This window comes from Dipodomys ordii, unplaced genomic scaffold, assembly GCF_000151885.1.
Source record: "Dipodomys ordii isolate 6190 unplaced genomic scaffold, Dord_2.0 Scaffold177, whole genome shotgun sequence".
Classification (NCBI taxonomy): domain Eukaryota; kingdom Metazoa; phylum Chordata; class Mammalia; order Rodentia; family Heteromyidae; genus Dipodomys; species Dipodomys ordii.
In genome coordinates this window covers 1,603,811-1,619,684 of record NW_012267393.1, presented here as the reverse complement: position 1 = coordinate 1,619,684, position 15,874 = coordinate 1,603,811, and the positions used below count along the sequence as shown (strand labels likewise).

Sequence of the window (15,874 nt, the reverse complement as noted above, 5' to 3'; positions counted from 1 at the left end):
TTTGAGTTTCTTCCAGAAATACTTTTAATAAAAATTGGCCGTTTCCAAGAAACACCCACTGCATGCCCATTCATAGAGAGAACCATAACAAAATAGGAAATTCACCATATGGCTATGATTTCAAAGGAAACATTGTAGACACTCAAGCATATTGGCAAGGTGCAAGAGTCAAGTCACAGTCTTTCTTCTGGGCTATGATTAGGAATCTGATACCAAAATAAAACTTAATACAAATGCTGGGCTAGGTCAAAGAACCCCACAGAAGCATCTGTTCTCAAGGCATTCCAGTTTGAGATTCGGTTTTGAGAATAAGGCATGACAAAGGTTTAAGTAAGAGAAGACATACAAGGTGGGTGCGTTTCTACCATTCCCCACAATCCTCTGAACCTGATAAAGCAAATCTAGAATTTGTTATTCTTTTTCTTGAAAACAATCACCAAGACTGAAATAGAAGATAAATAGAAGGCACAACAGTTTTGCTCTGGTTTTTCAGATTTGGGGGAATTTTGTTTGTTTTCTCTCTTGTATTTTTTTTTCCTTTTTGTTTTTTTTTTTTGTTGTTGTTGTTATTTTTTACAAATACAAACTAAACATGAAAAACGCTACCTGGAAAAATGTAGTAGTTCAAGAAAAATCTCAGTTGCATTCTAGACATTGAAAACCTACCTCAAAATTTAAATTTCAATGGTCAAAACAGTAGGTTGTAGACTTGTTTGGTGATCACATATCCAAAGGAAAAAAGTTCTATTAACACCTTTTATTCAAGACAACCATAGCAAGTGAGAATCAAACTTGTCAAATTTTCCAAATGGCAATTTTTCCACATCAGAAGGTAGTCAGGACTCAAGGAACAAATTGGATTGTTTTTTCCTGCCTCCAAAATGTTTATCAAATCCTGTATTTGCCACAGGTATTGGAAATAGGTAGAAAATAAGAAATATTCCAATGAATGAAACATACCAAATGTCAGTAATAAGCAAGACACATTCCTTTGGGGAAATGGCTGTTTAAAAAAAAAAAAAATCCAGTCCGTATATGCAAAGTAAGCAAGGAAAACCAGTCTGTTTTTCTTCTTCTTCTTCGTTAAAAATCCGTCACTCCTAGAATCTCATTCCACAAAATTGGAAGTGAAGGACTAAAAGGTCAGGAGAGGAGAGGGGAGGGGAGGGAAGGGAAGGGGGCAGATACCCTAACACAAAAAGAAATAAAATTGTACAAACTTAGCAGTTTATAATAGACTAGGGTCATCAAACTCCAGGATACCAGAGGCTGGCTGAAGAAATCCACCCTTCTGTAGGCGCTGGGGTTGGTGTGCTGTGCGGAGCCCATGGAGAAGCCTTCACTGTCTGGGAGCGATGCCCCTTCCCACTCCGAATCCTGGTTTGGGCACCAGGCCTCCCCGGGGCGGGCCTCTCATGCCCCCGCCCAGCCCACCTCGAGGGCCGCCGGGCCCCCGCAGGCGGTTGTCCCGGCGATCGCCTTCTCGGGCCGCCCGCGTCTTCTTCTCCTCCACGTTCAGACGGACTTCACCTCGAAACATGATGGGCTGCAAGAACCAAGGAACAGACTGACTCTGGAGGCTCAGAGGGCTAACAGATTAGATTATTATTATATGACATGGAATTATATATAATCTAGTAGATGTAATATAGAAGTAGCAGTACTATTATTTAGATACATATTTATATGTATTTTTAAATATATACATATGAAAACATACAAGTACTTAAATTCAGCTATAGAGAAATATGTACTTCTATTTATATAAATGTATAAATATAAAATGTGTCTAGATATAGAAATCGATATAGATTTGTGTAACTATATCTATATATTTACTTGTTATTAGATGTAATATATAGCAGTACTGCTATTCCTATATATTACATCTAATAAATAATAGATAGCACATATTGATAGGATATGCAATAGATGGTATATACAGGACATCCATATGTATGGTTGGATACATAGGATTAAATGTATAGATATAGCTATCTATCGATGTATGTCAGAAAGAACCAGCAATTCTCAAACCAAACTTGTGTTCACTTTCTAGCTTTTGTTTTGAATTCAGAAAGCCTGTCAGCCTATTAACTATTGCATGGAGTAGTTAGGTATTCAGGATGAATCAAGTCACGAGGGGGTAAAACTGATTGGAATGCAGCAAAACATGTTGAAAGATGTAACAATGAAATCCCCCTTGTATAACTGATATAAGCCGATTTTTTTAAAGCCCATTTAATAGTCTCACAATGCATGCAATACTCACTGTATTGACTCAATGAAATCCTATGTAAAAACAAAATAATATTAACTATGAACCTTTCTCCATGGGTCTTGGAGGCTTACTTGAGATAAAAAATATCATCACGTGGTGGGCGCCGGTGGCTCATGCCTCTAATCCTAGCTACTCAGGAGGCTGAGATCTGAGGATCAAGCCAGCCCGGGCAGGAAAGTCCATAGGACTCCAATAAACCATTAGAAAACCAGAAGTGGTTCTGCAGCTCAAGTGGTAGAGTGCAAGCCTTGAGCTGAAGAGCGCAGGGACAGTGCCCAGGCCCAGAGTTCAAGCCCCATGACCCACCAAAAAAAAAAAAAAAAAATCATCATGTATTTAAAAGATGTCACTGGGGCTGGAAAGGTGGCTCAGTGGTAGAGCGCTTGCCTTGCAAGCCTGAGGCCCTGGGTTTGATTTCTCAGTACCACATACACAGAAAAAGCCAGAAACAGCACTGTGTCTCAAGTGGTAGAGTGCTGATCTTGAGCAAAAGTTCAGGGACAAATGCCCAGGCCTTGAGTTCAAGCCCAGGACTGGAAAAAAAAAAAAAAAAAGTCACTAAAATGACCTATAAATGACCAACAAAATGTCTAGAGGATTGCAATGAGGTCAGGAAGACAGAGACAGAGACTCAGAAGGACTATGCTATGCAGCTATTTTTGTGTTTGCTCTCTGATGGGAGACTTTCATCAATATAATAAAATAAAGACCAAGGAGGAAATCTGGAGAATAATTCCTAGGCAGGAAGGCCTTTTAATAATGGTCAGATGCATTAGCATAAATTAACTTTACATCTAATACACAGATTGGAGGATGAATACAAAATACAGCCAGCACTGGTTGGTGGCTCACACCTGTAATCCCAGCTACGTGTGGAGCTGGGATGGGGAGGATCTTGGTTTGAAGTGAACCGAGGTAGCTTCAATTTCGAGGCACCTGCCACCCCAACTGTGACAGCATCAATCGTGGATCGTGGCTCAGGTGCACATTCGGGCAGGAAATGAGACTCACTCAAAATGGGGCCAGAGGCATGACTTAAGTGGTAGAGCACCAGCCCAGAAAACATGAGGTCCCGAATTCAAAGTGCAGTACAGCCAGGCACTAGTAGCTCCACTGTGTGATCCTAGCTACTTAGAAGGCTGAGACCTGGAGAATCTTGTCAAAGCCAGTCCCAGTAGAAGTTTATGAGATCCTACCTGCAGTTAAACTAGCAAAATGCCAGACTGGAGGTATGGGTCAAGTGCCAGCTAAGAGCAAGAAAGTGGATTGAGAGCTCCAGGCTCAGCATGCACATGTGTACATGTATGTGTACACACACACACACACACACACACACACACACACACCTTTGCTCCTCCCCCTCCCCCAGCATACTGGGGATAAAACCCAGGGTCCTTCAGCATGCTGGTCATGCATTCTACCAATCAGCTAGACACACTTAAAAAAAAGGAGGGAAAGAAAAAAATTAACCCAGAAAAACCACTTACCCTGTTGCTAAGGACCTTCTGCACAGGTTCAGAGTCATCGAACACAACAAAACCAAAGTTGGGCAGCTTGCCACCGCTGTTAATGCGCAACTCCACCACGTTCCCATAGTCTGCAGGGGAAGAGGATTTGCCATTAGTAGCAGAACACTCCAGCACCCATACGCAGAGAACAACATGGCTGGTAGGAACATGCATACTGAGACATACCCTGAGGAGAAAAACCACAAGACCGGCTATTTAAAAAAAAAAAAAAAGAAAAAAACGAAAGCTAGGCCAGGGCTGGTGGCTCACGCCTGTAATCCTAGCTACTCAGGAGGCTGAGATCTGAGGATCCAGGTTCAAAGCCAGCTTGGGCAGGAAAGCCCTTGAGACTCTCTATCTCCAATTAATCACCAGAAAACTAGAAGTGGCACCGTGGCTCAAGTGGTAGAGCGCTAGCTTTGAGCTGAAGACCAAGGACAGTGCCCAGACCCAGAGTTCAAGACTGGCAACCGACAAAACAACAACAACAACAAAAATCAGTTGCAAAAGCTGCAGCAGTGGCTCACACCTGTAATCCTAGCTACTCGGGAGGCTAAGAGCTGAGGAGCGGTTCAAAGCCAGGCAGTCAGGAAAAGTCCATGAGATTCTATCTCCCATCATTCATCACTAAGCTACAAGTGGAGCTGAGTGAGGCTCAAGTGGTAGAGCAGTAGCTTTGAGATACAGTGCGCAGGCCCCAAGTTCAAGCTCTATGACCAGTAACAAATAAAAAATAAGTTAATAAAAGATGCAAAGTACAGGTAGGAATATCCCTCCGCTGCAATGCGAGGGCCAGAATTACTTCAACCCTTCAGGGTTTCTTCCCATTTCCTAGCATTGGCCACTTTAGGGGTGGATTCTAAGTCAAAACAAGCAATTTGGTTGTGCTTCGTACACCCCACAGACAATGACCAACTCAACCACCCAAAGTTTCCAACAGGTTGGAACATTCACTAGTTTGAAATATTAATGAGCTCACAATATGTTTAGATGTTGCAATGTTTCAAGAGATAGCGGAGTCCAAGATATGGAAAACAATCCAGATGCCCCACTACGGATGAATGGATCCAAAAACTGTGGTACCTGTGGATTACTAGGCAGCCTTTAGAAAAGGACAAAATAAAGGCATCATGGGGAAATGGATGGAGCTAGAGCAAATCATTTTGAGTGAGGAAAGCCAAGACCATAGAGACAAAGGACACATGGTCTCCTTGATGTATGGATGTTAAATCCACAATGCAAGGAGATATGACAAAGGACTCAAGAAACAATGGGTACCTACTTAACTCGTCATATAATTTCCAAGTGACTATATGTTCTTGACCTCATATATGGTATATGTATGTGCACATCTGAGGGAAGCTAGGAGGAAGGCACAGAATCAGGGGGAAATGGGAAAAAATACAACAGAGGGGCCATCATCATCACTGGACAGTGATGAAAATGAACTAAGCAACTCAGGGGCAGTGATGGGAAGGAGGGAAGGAGAGAGAAAGAGGGAACCGCTGACACTAAGCAATGTACAGATCATCCAACATGGAAGAAATAGTTGTACTGTCAATGCTTGGAGAATGCACCAACATTATGGACCATGATAATGACAACGTGCCTTGTGAAGGCTAAAATGTGTTTGTGACTTTAAGTATCACTATCCCACAATACTGTGAAATCTGAGATTTAATCATTTAATCTCAATTTAAAATTTATTTTAAAAAAAGTGGACTAAATAATAAATTGTGGCGATTAAACTCTCCATTTATTTTTATTTTTTCCCTTTATTTTTGCAGTGCTGGGAATGCACCCCAGGAGCGTGTGCATGCTAGGCAAGCAATCTATCTCTAGTGACGTTCCCCCAAACTTTCCCGTGTATTGGGTGCTACTGGGGTTTGAGCTCAGGGTTCCTTACTTGCTAAGCAGGTGCTCTACCCCACACTGCCTGCCTCTCTGGAACGTTAGAGAACATTAAGTTACGCCTCTGCTCCCTGAGAGCCGAACTGGAGGAACGCAACGTACTTTGGAAGAAATCTTTGAGCTCTGACTTGTCCACCTCATGGGGCAGGTTGCCAATGAAGAGTTGGTGACTGTCGGGGTGTCGCACAATCCTTCGGGGCTCCACATCGCCTTGCTCACCGGCTTCTCGGACTGAAGAAAAGATGAAGTCAAGAGATGGGAACACACCCTTTTTTCAGGAACATTCTCTCCCAAAAGGCTTTTACCGGGGCTGAGAAGGTGGCTCAGTTGTAGAGCGCTTGCCTTGCATACTTGAGGCCCTGGGTTCGATTCCTCACATAAGCAAAAAGAAAAAAGCCGGAAGTGGCTCTGTGGCTCAAGTGGACAGCGCCCAGGCCCAGAGTTCAGGTCCCACAACTGGACCCCAAAAAAAAAAAGGCTTTCCCTCTGCCCTGACAATGGGCAATCCCATCTTCCCTGGAGTTAAACAGCAACACCCACACACACACACACCAATCACCCTAAAAACAAGTCCGAGCACTTACTTGGCCGGGGACCCCTGTGGGGAGGGATATTTATTCGTTGTTCTCGAACTCTCTGATCCCTCTGAGGTCTCTGTGGTGGAATTTGAGATTCGGGCTTCGATTCTGGACGGGGCTAAAAAACAAAAACAAAAACAATTAACTTTTGGGTTGGAGGGGAAGTAACTTCATCTCTCTTTCTTGTGAAGTTTCTTAATAATAAATGTGACACTAGAAAGGGCTATTTGAACCACAAAAGTAATCATTTTAAAGACACCTTTGCCTGCTTGCCCCTCTTCCCTATATAATCTATTACACTTCCTGACCTCATCCCTCCCAGGCCTTGCCCCCCCCGCCCCGCCCACCAGGTGCCTTACCTGTGAGGCTGGGACTTTGACGACATGGGGTGGAATGCCAGTAACCGGAACAGCTCCACTGGGAGGGAGGTTCTTACTGGTCACAGAAGCCCAAGAAAATGTCTGAGGGGAAACGTTACATGCTTACATACATCAGAGCAATATACATCACTGTCTCGTTTACTCTCTTTTCTCAAAGTAACTAGCAGCGAAGGGTGCTGCCCCTGAGCTTTTTTTTGTTAGTGGTGGTCATGGAGCTTTTACTCAGGACCTGGACCCTATCCCTAAGCTCTTCCACTTAAGGCTAGACTCTACCACTTTTGAGCCACAGCTCCACTTCCGATTTCAGAGTAGTTAATTGGATGTTAAGAGTCTCATGGACTTTCCAGCCTTGGCTGGCTTCCAACCATCATCCTCAAAATTCTGCTTTCTGAGTAGTTAGGATTACAGGCATGAGCCACTGGTTCCTGGCCTTGATAAATTTTCATGCACGCAAACAAATGGCTTTGACCATATTCCCTCCCTCATTGTCTTTGTCCGCCCTTCCACTTCGTACCTCACCCCTAAGGCCTTATTTTACTTTCCTGTCATTCTGTACAGTGTGCATTAATTGACCCAAGAAACAGGTTTCTTGGTGGTATTTTCAGACATAGCTATCCTGTATATAATAGTTGCATCAGCCCTCATAGACAGGACAGACGGGACAGTCACTGGTCAAGGCCAGCTGGGACTATCGCATGACCCTGTCTTTATAATACAACAACAACACAAGAAGTGAAGGTACTGCTTAAGTGGTAGAGCACTAGCCTTGAGATCAAACAGCCCAGGCCCTGAGATCAAGTCCCAGGGTGGGCACAAAAAACACAATCAATAAATCCTGGAGAAAAATATCTATTATCTGCCAAATATAGAAGGCCACAGCAGTGGCTTTCAGTCAATTTCAGCCTTATGAATCAAAATTATCCGTGAGCTCTTCCTACTATGGTAGAAGCGTGCAGTTGCTTTAGTAGTATCTTCAATACTTTTCAATCTATGTGAAAATCACAGGACTTGTTATTCCACCAAGTAATCTTCTCTCTCCATCTCCACTGCTAAGAATCTAATCCAAGTCAACACCATCTCCTGGTTGGGCTAGCTCATTCACTTAACTGCCCTCCTTCCTCACCCAATCACCTACTTTCTTACCTGTTTAACTGGCTGTCAGACAGCAAGAACCCACACAAATATTGCCTACATTAACAATAATTGAAGAAATGACATCATTAAAAACCACCCTGACCTGACCCAATAGCCAGAAGGCTGAGGTAGCTCATGGCCTGTAATCCTAGCTTCTCAGGAGGATCTAAGAGATGGCTGTTTGAAGCAAGCCCCAGCAGCAAAGTCTTTGGAACTCTTTATCTTCAAGTAAGCATCTAAAAAGCCAAAAGTGGAGCTGCGGCTCTAGCCTTGGCAAAAAAAAAAAAACTCAAGGACAGCAGCCAGGACCTGAGTTCAAGCCTCAGGACTGGCACAAAAGGAAAAACAAAAAAAAACTTGACCCTATAAAGCACTAAATAAACTGTTCTCAGAACATCAACTTATAATGTTGTGACCTCAAGTACAATACTCTCCCCCCATAGGACTTAACAAATCAAACTTTTTTTTTTTGGGGGGGGGGGTCTGGTCGTGGGGCCTGAACTCTGGGCCTGGGCACTGTCCCTCAGCTCTTCAGCTCAGGGCTAGCGCTCTACCACTTGAGCCACAGTGCCACTTCTGGCTTTTTTTTTGCTTATGTGGTGCTGAGGAATCAAACCCAGGGCCTCATGCTTTCAAGGCAAGCGCTCTACCATTGAGCCACCTTCCCAGCCCAAGTCAAACTTTTGAAAACAAGTTTCTTAATTAGAAAAGCAATTACATTTGAGTTGTTTGTCTATGTTAGTAAAGATTTCCTCAATTGGCTTTTATTGTATTTACTTAAAACTTAGGCAGTAACAATTTACAATGTAACATGAAAATATCAGGGCTGGGAGTGTGGCTTAGTGGGTACAGTGCTAGCCTAGCATGCATGAAATCCTGGGTTCGATTCCTCAGTAACACCTAAACAGAAAAAGCTAGAGAAGTGGCTATGGTTCAAGTTGGTAGAGTACTACCCTTAAGCAAAAGCAGCTTAGGGACAGTGCCTAGGTCCCAAGTTCAAGCCCCAGGACTGGCAAAAAAAAGGAAAAAAAAAAACCACTTACAACTTAAGTAGTAACAATTTACAACCTAAGATATGAAAATGTCAAGGTTGGGCATATAGCTTAGTGGTAAGAGTGCTTGCCTAGCATGCACAAAGCTCTGGGTTTGATTCCCTATTACCACATAAACAGAAAAAGCCAGAAGTGGTGCTGTGGCTTAAGTGGTAGAGTGCTAGCCTTGAGCAAAAAGAAGCCCATGGACAGTACCCAGGTCCTGAGTTTAAGTCTGAGAATTAGCATGTGCTCATGCACACACACACAAAAGATGAAAATGTCAAGTGTGGAGTGGGAATAAAAATGGCACTTGGAATTTCTAAGAAGCATTTAAAGTGCCCTCTAGAAGGAGTCTCAGGGCATTACTGTAGATGATACCAAGAAATATGCATCAGATCTCTTGTGATCTGAAACACAACTCAATGTGTAAGAAAATTTCCTGGAACCACCAATACGAAATACATCTAAGAAAACGTCATCTAAGCCATTGTTAGGGAGATTTTTTTTTTTCTAAAAATAAACTACGGGGGAGAGAGGGGACGGTAGTTGTGGAGATGGGAGGGAAGGCTTGATAAGAAGTGTACTCATTACTTTGCTCATGTGATTGTAACCCCTCTGTATAGTATTTTCACAATAAAAAACGTATTTAAAAAAATAAAATAAAAATAAATAAACTACAGAGGCTAGGGATGTAGCTCAGTGGTAGAGTGCGTGCCTGGCACGCACAAGGCTCGGGGTTCAATTCCCAGCAATACAACACAATGAATAAACAAACTGCCCCAACTGTAGTGAGAGCCGTACCCTCAGGTCTTCCTGGGCTGTCTGCACAGCATCCGCGGGGGCGGGAGAGGAACTTGGCCGCGCAGCCTCAGCAGCAGTTTCTTCCAATACCGGCTCAGCCTTTTCCTCTTGGATTTCAGACACTGGTTCTTGCTCTGGTTCTGGTTCGGGGTCAGGCTCAGGCTCAGCGACAGGCTCCTCTATATGTTCTTCCAAGTCATTGCTTTTGTGGAAAAATGAGAAATATCATCCTGCCTCCCCTTGACTCAGTAAACTAGAAATTCCCCACCATTTATTCACTCTCCAAAACTAGCTCTCAGGACTAGCATTTAGCTCAGAGGATGAGTTCAAGCTCAGCCAGGCCCTGGGCTGGACCAAGAAAAAAATATTTACCTTTATCCAAATAGATCTAAGAGAAAAATTACATGAGCTTAAAAGATATAATTGAAATAAAACACCTAATTAACAAGCCTTAAAGGAAGTAAGGTAATGAGCTAAATTCCAATAAGCAACTGAGACAAATCAAAACACATCTGCAACTGTGTCTCAGTTTCATTATAACTTACTTACCAATGTAGTACAATCCAGATCTCCTATCTAGTATGCTGGGGACATGGAAAGGAAGTTGCTCTCCTCAACAGGCATAGTTCTTTTAGCAAGATGGATGAAAACTTGTGGCACATCACTGAATATTATAGTTAATATTACAGTACTACCATACTTAAAATGTTAGGAGATGGGCTGGAAAGGTGGTTCAGTGGTAGAGCGCTTGCCTTGCATGCCTGAGTCCCTGGGTTCGATTCCCCAGCACCACATAAGCAAAAAGAAAAAAGCCGGAAGTGGCGTTATGGCTCAAATGGTAGAGTGCTAGCCTTGAGCTGAAGTTCAAGCCCCACGACTGGACCAAAAAAAAAAAAAAAAGTTAGGAGATGACTTCTAGCATGGAAAAGGCTCTATTAAAAAAAAATAATAATTAAGCCAGGCGCTGGTAGCTCACGCCTGTAATCCTAGCTACTCAGGAGGCTGAGATCTGAGGATCACAGTTCAAAGCCAGCCCAGGCAGGAGAGACCGTGAGACTCCTATCTCCAATAAACCACCAGAAAACCGGAAGTGGCGCTGTAGCTCAAGCAGTAGAGCGCTCGCCTCGAGCTGAAGAGCTGAGGGACAGTACCCAGGCCCAGAGTTCAAGCCCCACGACCGACAAAAAAAAAATAATAATAATAATAATAATAATTGCTGGGCACCAGTGGCACATGCCTGTAATCCTAGCTACTCAGGAGGCTGAGATCTGAGGATCACAGTTCAAATCAAGCCCAGGCAGGAAAGTCCATGAGACTCTTATCTCCAATAAACAACTAAAAAACCAGACGTGGTGCTGTAGCTCAAATAGTAGAGCGCTAGCCTTTAGCTGAAGAGCTGAGGGACAGAGCCCAAGCCCAGAGTTCAGGCTCCATGACTAACAACAACAACAACAACAAATCAAAAGCCAAGCACTGGTGGCTCACACCTGTAATCCTAGCTACTCAGGAGGCTGAGATTTAAGGATCACAGTTCAAAGCCAGCCCCCCGTGAGCCTCTTATAAACCACCAGGAAACCTGAAGTGGCGCTGTGGCTCAAGTGAACTGAAGAGCTGAGGGACAGCATTCAGGCCCAGAGTTCAACTCCTATGACCACCAACAACAAATCACAAAGAAATTTGACAGAATAAAGACATTAGCAGAACTGCTGGGCATCAATGGCTCATCCAATAGCCCTCACTACTTGAGTATGAGACCTAGGATTATATTTAGAAGCCAGCCTAAAGCAGAAAAGCCTCTAAGACTGGTCCCTAATCAGCTAGCAAAACGCTGGGCTAGAGGCATGGCTCAAGAGGACCAGCCTAGGACCAGCCTAGCTAATCCAAGCACCAGACCAAAAATAAATAGAAGTATTAAATGTCCACCTAAATCACAAGGAATACAATTGAGACTAGACAATTTTCCTCCTGAAATTCAAACTCATTAGATTATAATCGTCACTGCTAACCAATGACACAAGTGCACTATGATGTGGTTTCACCACTGCCCTGCCTGCATAAGTCCCTAAGTGCAGGGGATCACGGGATAGCAATCCACATCACCAGTCCTCCAACTACAAGGAAAGAAAAAAGCCTAAAATAGCAACGCCACACTCACTGCAGGAGGTGAGGAGGCTGGTCTCTCAGAGCGTCCTGCCATGGCCTCCCTGGCTCTGGGATTACACGTGCAACAGCACGATGCTCAGCCCAGGAAATCCTCAACTCCAACTTGCCTCACAGGCTTGAGTGTCTCCCATCATTATTTACTAAGTGAGCACGTGACCTAGGCATTGAGGACCATATCCTCAGTGGCAGGTGAAAGCAGGAGGATCCAGAGTTCGAGTCCAGCCTGGGCTACATAGCAACAGATCTCAAAAAGACTGAAAGAATCAAAAGGCAAGTGCTTCTTTTCAAACAGGTTTCAGCGTGCACTGCTAATAAGCAAGTTATATTTTTATAGATATTTAGTCAGATATAACAATGAAACCTTTCTCCTAGAAAGTCATCACTGTTTTCAAAGATTACTTTTCTGATGTTTGTTCTGTTGGAGAACAACAAAAAAGAAAAAAACTTGGGCTGGGAAGGTAGCTCAGTGGTAGAGTGCTTGCCTTGCATGCCTGAGGCCCTGGGTTCAAGTCCTCAGCACCAAATAAGCAAAAAGAAAAAAGCCAGAAGTGGTGCTGTGGCTCAAGTGGTAGAGCGCTAGCCTTGAGCTGAAGAGCTGAGGGACAGCGCCCAGGCCCAGAGTGCAGCCCCCACAACCGGACCCCCCCAAAAAAAGAAAAAGAAAAAACCTAAGAAACTCAGCTCAAATTGCACTCCTGGACAGATGCACAAAGAATGTTCCTTACTTGACTGCCTGTTCATAGAAAGCTCCAGAATCATCAGGAACAACTTCTGGTGTCTGCTGTCTTTCTTCAGGTTCTTCTACTTCTTCCTCAGATTCTAAATGAGGAAAAAGATACAAAATAACTTTTGCTTATTGAATTCAAATACCTTTAAGTTGTCCACTATGGTCAAAAGGAAGGTGAAATCACACAGGTACAGGTACACAAACACACACACAGGTACACACACACACACAGACACAGACAGACACAGACACAGACAGACACACACACACACAGACAGACACAGACAGACACACAGACAGACAGACAGACACACACACACACACACACACACACAACCTGGAAGCATGAGAACTGGTAACATCATGGCATAGACGTTAATAGAGTTTATGTTTTGGTTAAGAACCTGGAATCAATATTGTATTCTCCACCTAGACACCGGTGGCTCACACCTGTAATCCCAGCTACTCAGGAGGCTGAGATCTGAGGACAGCAGTTCAAAGTCATCCCGGGGAAGGAAAGTCTGTGAGACTATTACCTTCAATTAACCACCTGAAAACCCTAAGTGGAACTGTGGCTCAAAGTGGTAGAGCACTAGCTTTGAGCGACTCAGAAACAACCAGCACCCAGGCCCTGAGTTCAAGACCCACGATGAACAAGTAACCTAATGCAAGTCTTAGAACCTTAGGTAAACAACTCAAATCTGTGCCCTAATCTACTTCGTGGGAGAACTGCAGCTTACAGGACGAGTCCGCCCAGGGTGTGTGGGACACAGAAACAAACACAAAGCACTGGGGTGGGCTACGCAGGAATCACTCAAGTACTACCACGCATGCGCCATCCCCATGTGTGTTTTTCTGTACGTTCCACCTTAGCCTTCTATCTTTTCTCTACTACATTTCAAGAACATATACATAGTATACAGCTTTAGAAACCTAGTTATTTTATTATTATTACTTTACTATTACCAGCCACTGTGTGAGACTGGTAAGGGATCTTCCCATGGCAAGTACCATACATCCATTAACACAGCTCCCCGGGCTAACGCCACCTACAGGCCGTCTGCATGGTGGCACCCACTGTGGCTATAATAATCGGCCACTTCTGGCCGTTCAACCCAGGAGGGCCGAGGGTCACCCAACACCCATGGAGTGAGATGACCTATGAACTGTAACTAAGGCGACATTTGAAAAGCCTCATGTCCTGAACAAACATTAGCTATCAATAAAGAACAGAGGGTATAATTAAAGATGTGCCTGTGGACCGGGCGGCATGGCTCCAATGGTACAGTGCCCACCTACCAAGTGCCAGGCCCAGATTCAAATCCCAATACTGAAACACAGTCACGAAAGCCCTATTCTCTCAAGGTCTGCCTTGATGTCAGTAAGGAAAGAGTCTAAGTAAATAACATATGATGTTATACTCACCTTCCTGAGGCTCAGTAACAAAGCCACCGAAGACCTCATCTTGGTATCTGAAGATATCATTATGAACATAGAATTTATTGGCAACAGAGCCCTGCAATACCAACAAGAGGTTTTTTGTTACTTATCGGACGGGCTTGTAAGAAGCCTGTGGTTGGGGCTGGGAAGGTGGCTCAGTGGTAGAGCGCTTGCCTTGCATGTCTGAGGCTCTGGGTTCGATTCCTCAGCCCCACATAAGCAAAAAGAAAAAAGCCGGAAGTGGTGCTGTAGCTCAAGTGGTAGAGCACTAGCCTTGAGCTGAAGAGCTGAGGGACAGCGCCTAGGCCCAGAGTTCAGGCCCCACGACCGACAAAAAAAAAAATGTGTGGGGACATCACAGCCTTCATGACTGGGAAGGGATAGGACACTACTGAGCAGAGAATAAGAGATGCTGCCAAAGCTCATGAGGGCCCCAAAACAAAAACGAAGAGTGACTCCATCACAATGATGTTCAAAACACGGACCCTTACCACCACCGACAGCCAAAGACTGATGAAACTTCAAAGTGTGTCAGATGCCAGAAGCCACCATCTCAAATCATTAGGCAATCACACCCCCAATTTCCACACAGGATTGCCATTCCCAGGGTCTTCCCTGGGAAGATCCAAATAGTCTTGGCCAGTATGGCTGAGATTGCAAGCTCACCCATGTCCAACCTAACAATTCCATGTTCTAGTGACTCAGATTCTCTTTTTTGTTGGTGGTGGTGGTTGTGGGACTTGAAAACTCAGGGCCTGGACCCTATCCCTGAGCTTCTTTTGCTCAAGGCTAGCACTCTACCACTTGAGCCATAGTGCTACTTCCAGCTTTTTCCGTTTATCTGGTACTAAGGAATCGACCCCAGGATTTTATGCATGCTAGGCAAGCACTCTACCACTAAGTCACCTTCACAGCCCCTGGTGATTTAAGTCTCTAAGGCCACTGTCCCATGAGTAAGGGAAGGGTTGTTCACACATAACCCCAGTGCTGATCTGGGCGTTGAGATGACTTACATCACCTTACTGTTGAACTCTGGTAAAGTTCCACGCTCCTCTATGAGGAGTGAGCTGTAATTAAATCTTTAATTGACAACACTACTCCATATGATTCTCTGTGTATTTACAATCTTCTGCACAGCGAGGAGGCCATCAAGTCTGTACACATAATTTTCTTATCTCACCATGTAGTCCCAGGCTAGCCTGGAGCTCCTGAGCCTCCCTGTGCTTCTCAAGTGCTGACATTACAGATGTCTTTATACTTTACTATGAGCCTTCCTTTCAAAATCCTGACTTCAGGGACTGCTCTTGGGAGGCTGATCAAGTTCAAGGCTACATAGGGGGACTGTCTCGCTCATGCAAGCAAGCACAGAAATTACTACAGTAACTTCAAAGAGTCAATTTGCTATCAAACATAGAAAATTGGCTAGACACCAGGGGCTCATGCCTGTAATCCTAGCTACTCAAGAGGCTGAGATCTAAGGACCAGTGTTTAAAGACAGCCTAGGCAGAAAGTTACCCATGAGAATTTTTTTTTTTGGGGGGGGTGTCCGGTCGTGGGGCCTGAACTCTGGGCCTAGGCGCTGTCCCTCAGCTCTTCAGCTCAAGGCTAGCGCTCTACCACTTGAGCCACAGCACCACTTCCCACTTTTTTTTTCTTTTTGCTTATGTGGGGCTGAGGAATCGAACCCAGGGCCTCAGGCATGCAAGGCAAGGGCTCTACCACTGAGCCACCTTCCCAGCCCATCCCATGAAAATCTTATCTCCAATTAATGACTCAGAATCTGGAAGTGGAGTGGTGGCTCAAAATAATAAAGTACTAGCCTTGAGCAAAAAGAGCTCAGAGACAGCACCCAGGTCCTGAGAAGTACAAACCTCATCTGGGGGGGAGGGGGGGCAGGGGACAGAAAATTGTTTTTTT

At 44.3% G+C, this 15,874-nt stretch overlaps 1 protein-coding gene across 1 annotated transcript in view; it reads right to left on the bottom strand.

Annotated features, from left to right (window-relative positions):
• G3bp1 (GTPase activating protein (SH3 domain) binding protein 1) overlaps nucleotides 1-15,874 on the bottom strand; it is a 39,172-nt gene continuing 23,298 nt past the window's right edge. The window contains exons 4-11 of the mRNA XM_013033791.1: nucleotides 13,943-14,033; nucleotides 12,516-12,609; nucleotides 9,628-9,829; nucleotides 6,638-6,739; nucleotides 6,285-6,396; nucleotides 5,803-5,931; nucleotides 3,769-3,878; nucleotides 1-1,546 (exon numbers count right to left, since the gene is read on the bottom strand). Coding sequence (XP_012889245.1) covers nucleotides 1,340-1,546; nucleotides 3,769-3,878; nucleotides 5,803-5,931; nucleotides 6,285-6,396; nucleotides 6,638-6,739; nucleotides 9,628-9,829; nucleotides 12,516-12,609; nucleotides 13,943-14,033 — 1,047 coding nt within the window. The 3' untranslated portion in view covers nucleotides 1-1,339. The remainder of the gene's footprint in view (nucleotides 1,547-3,768; nucleotides 3,879-5,802; nucleotides 5,932-6,284; nucleotides 6,397-6,637; nucleotides 6,740-9,627; nucleotides 9,830-12,515; nucleotides 12,610-13,942; nucleotides 14,034-15,874) is intronic.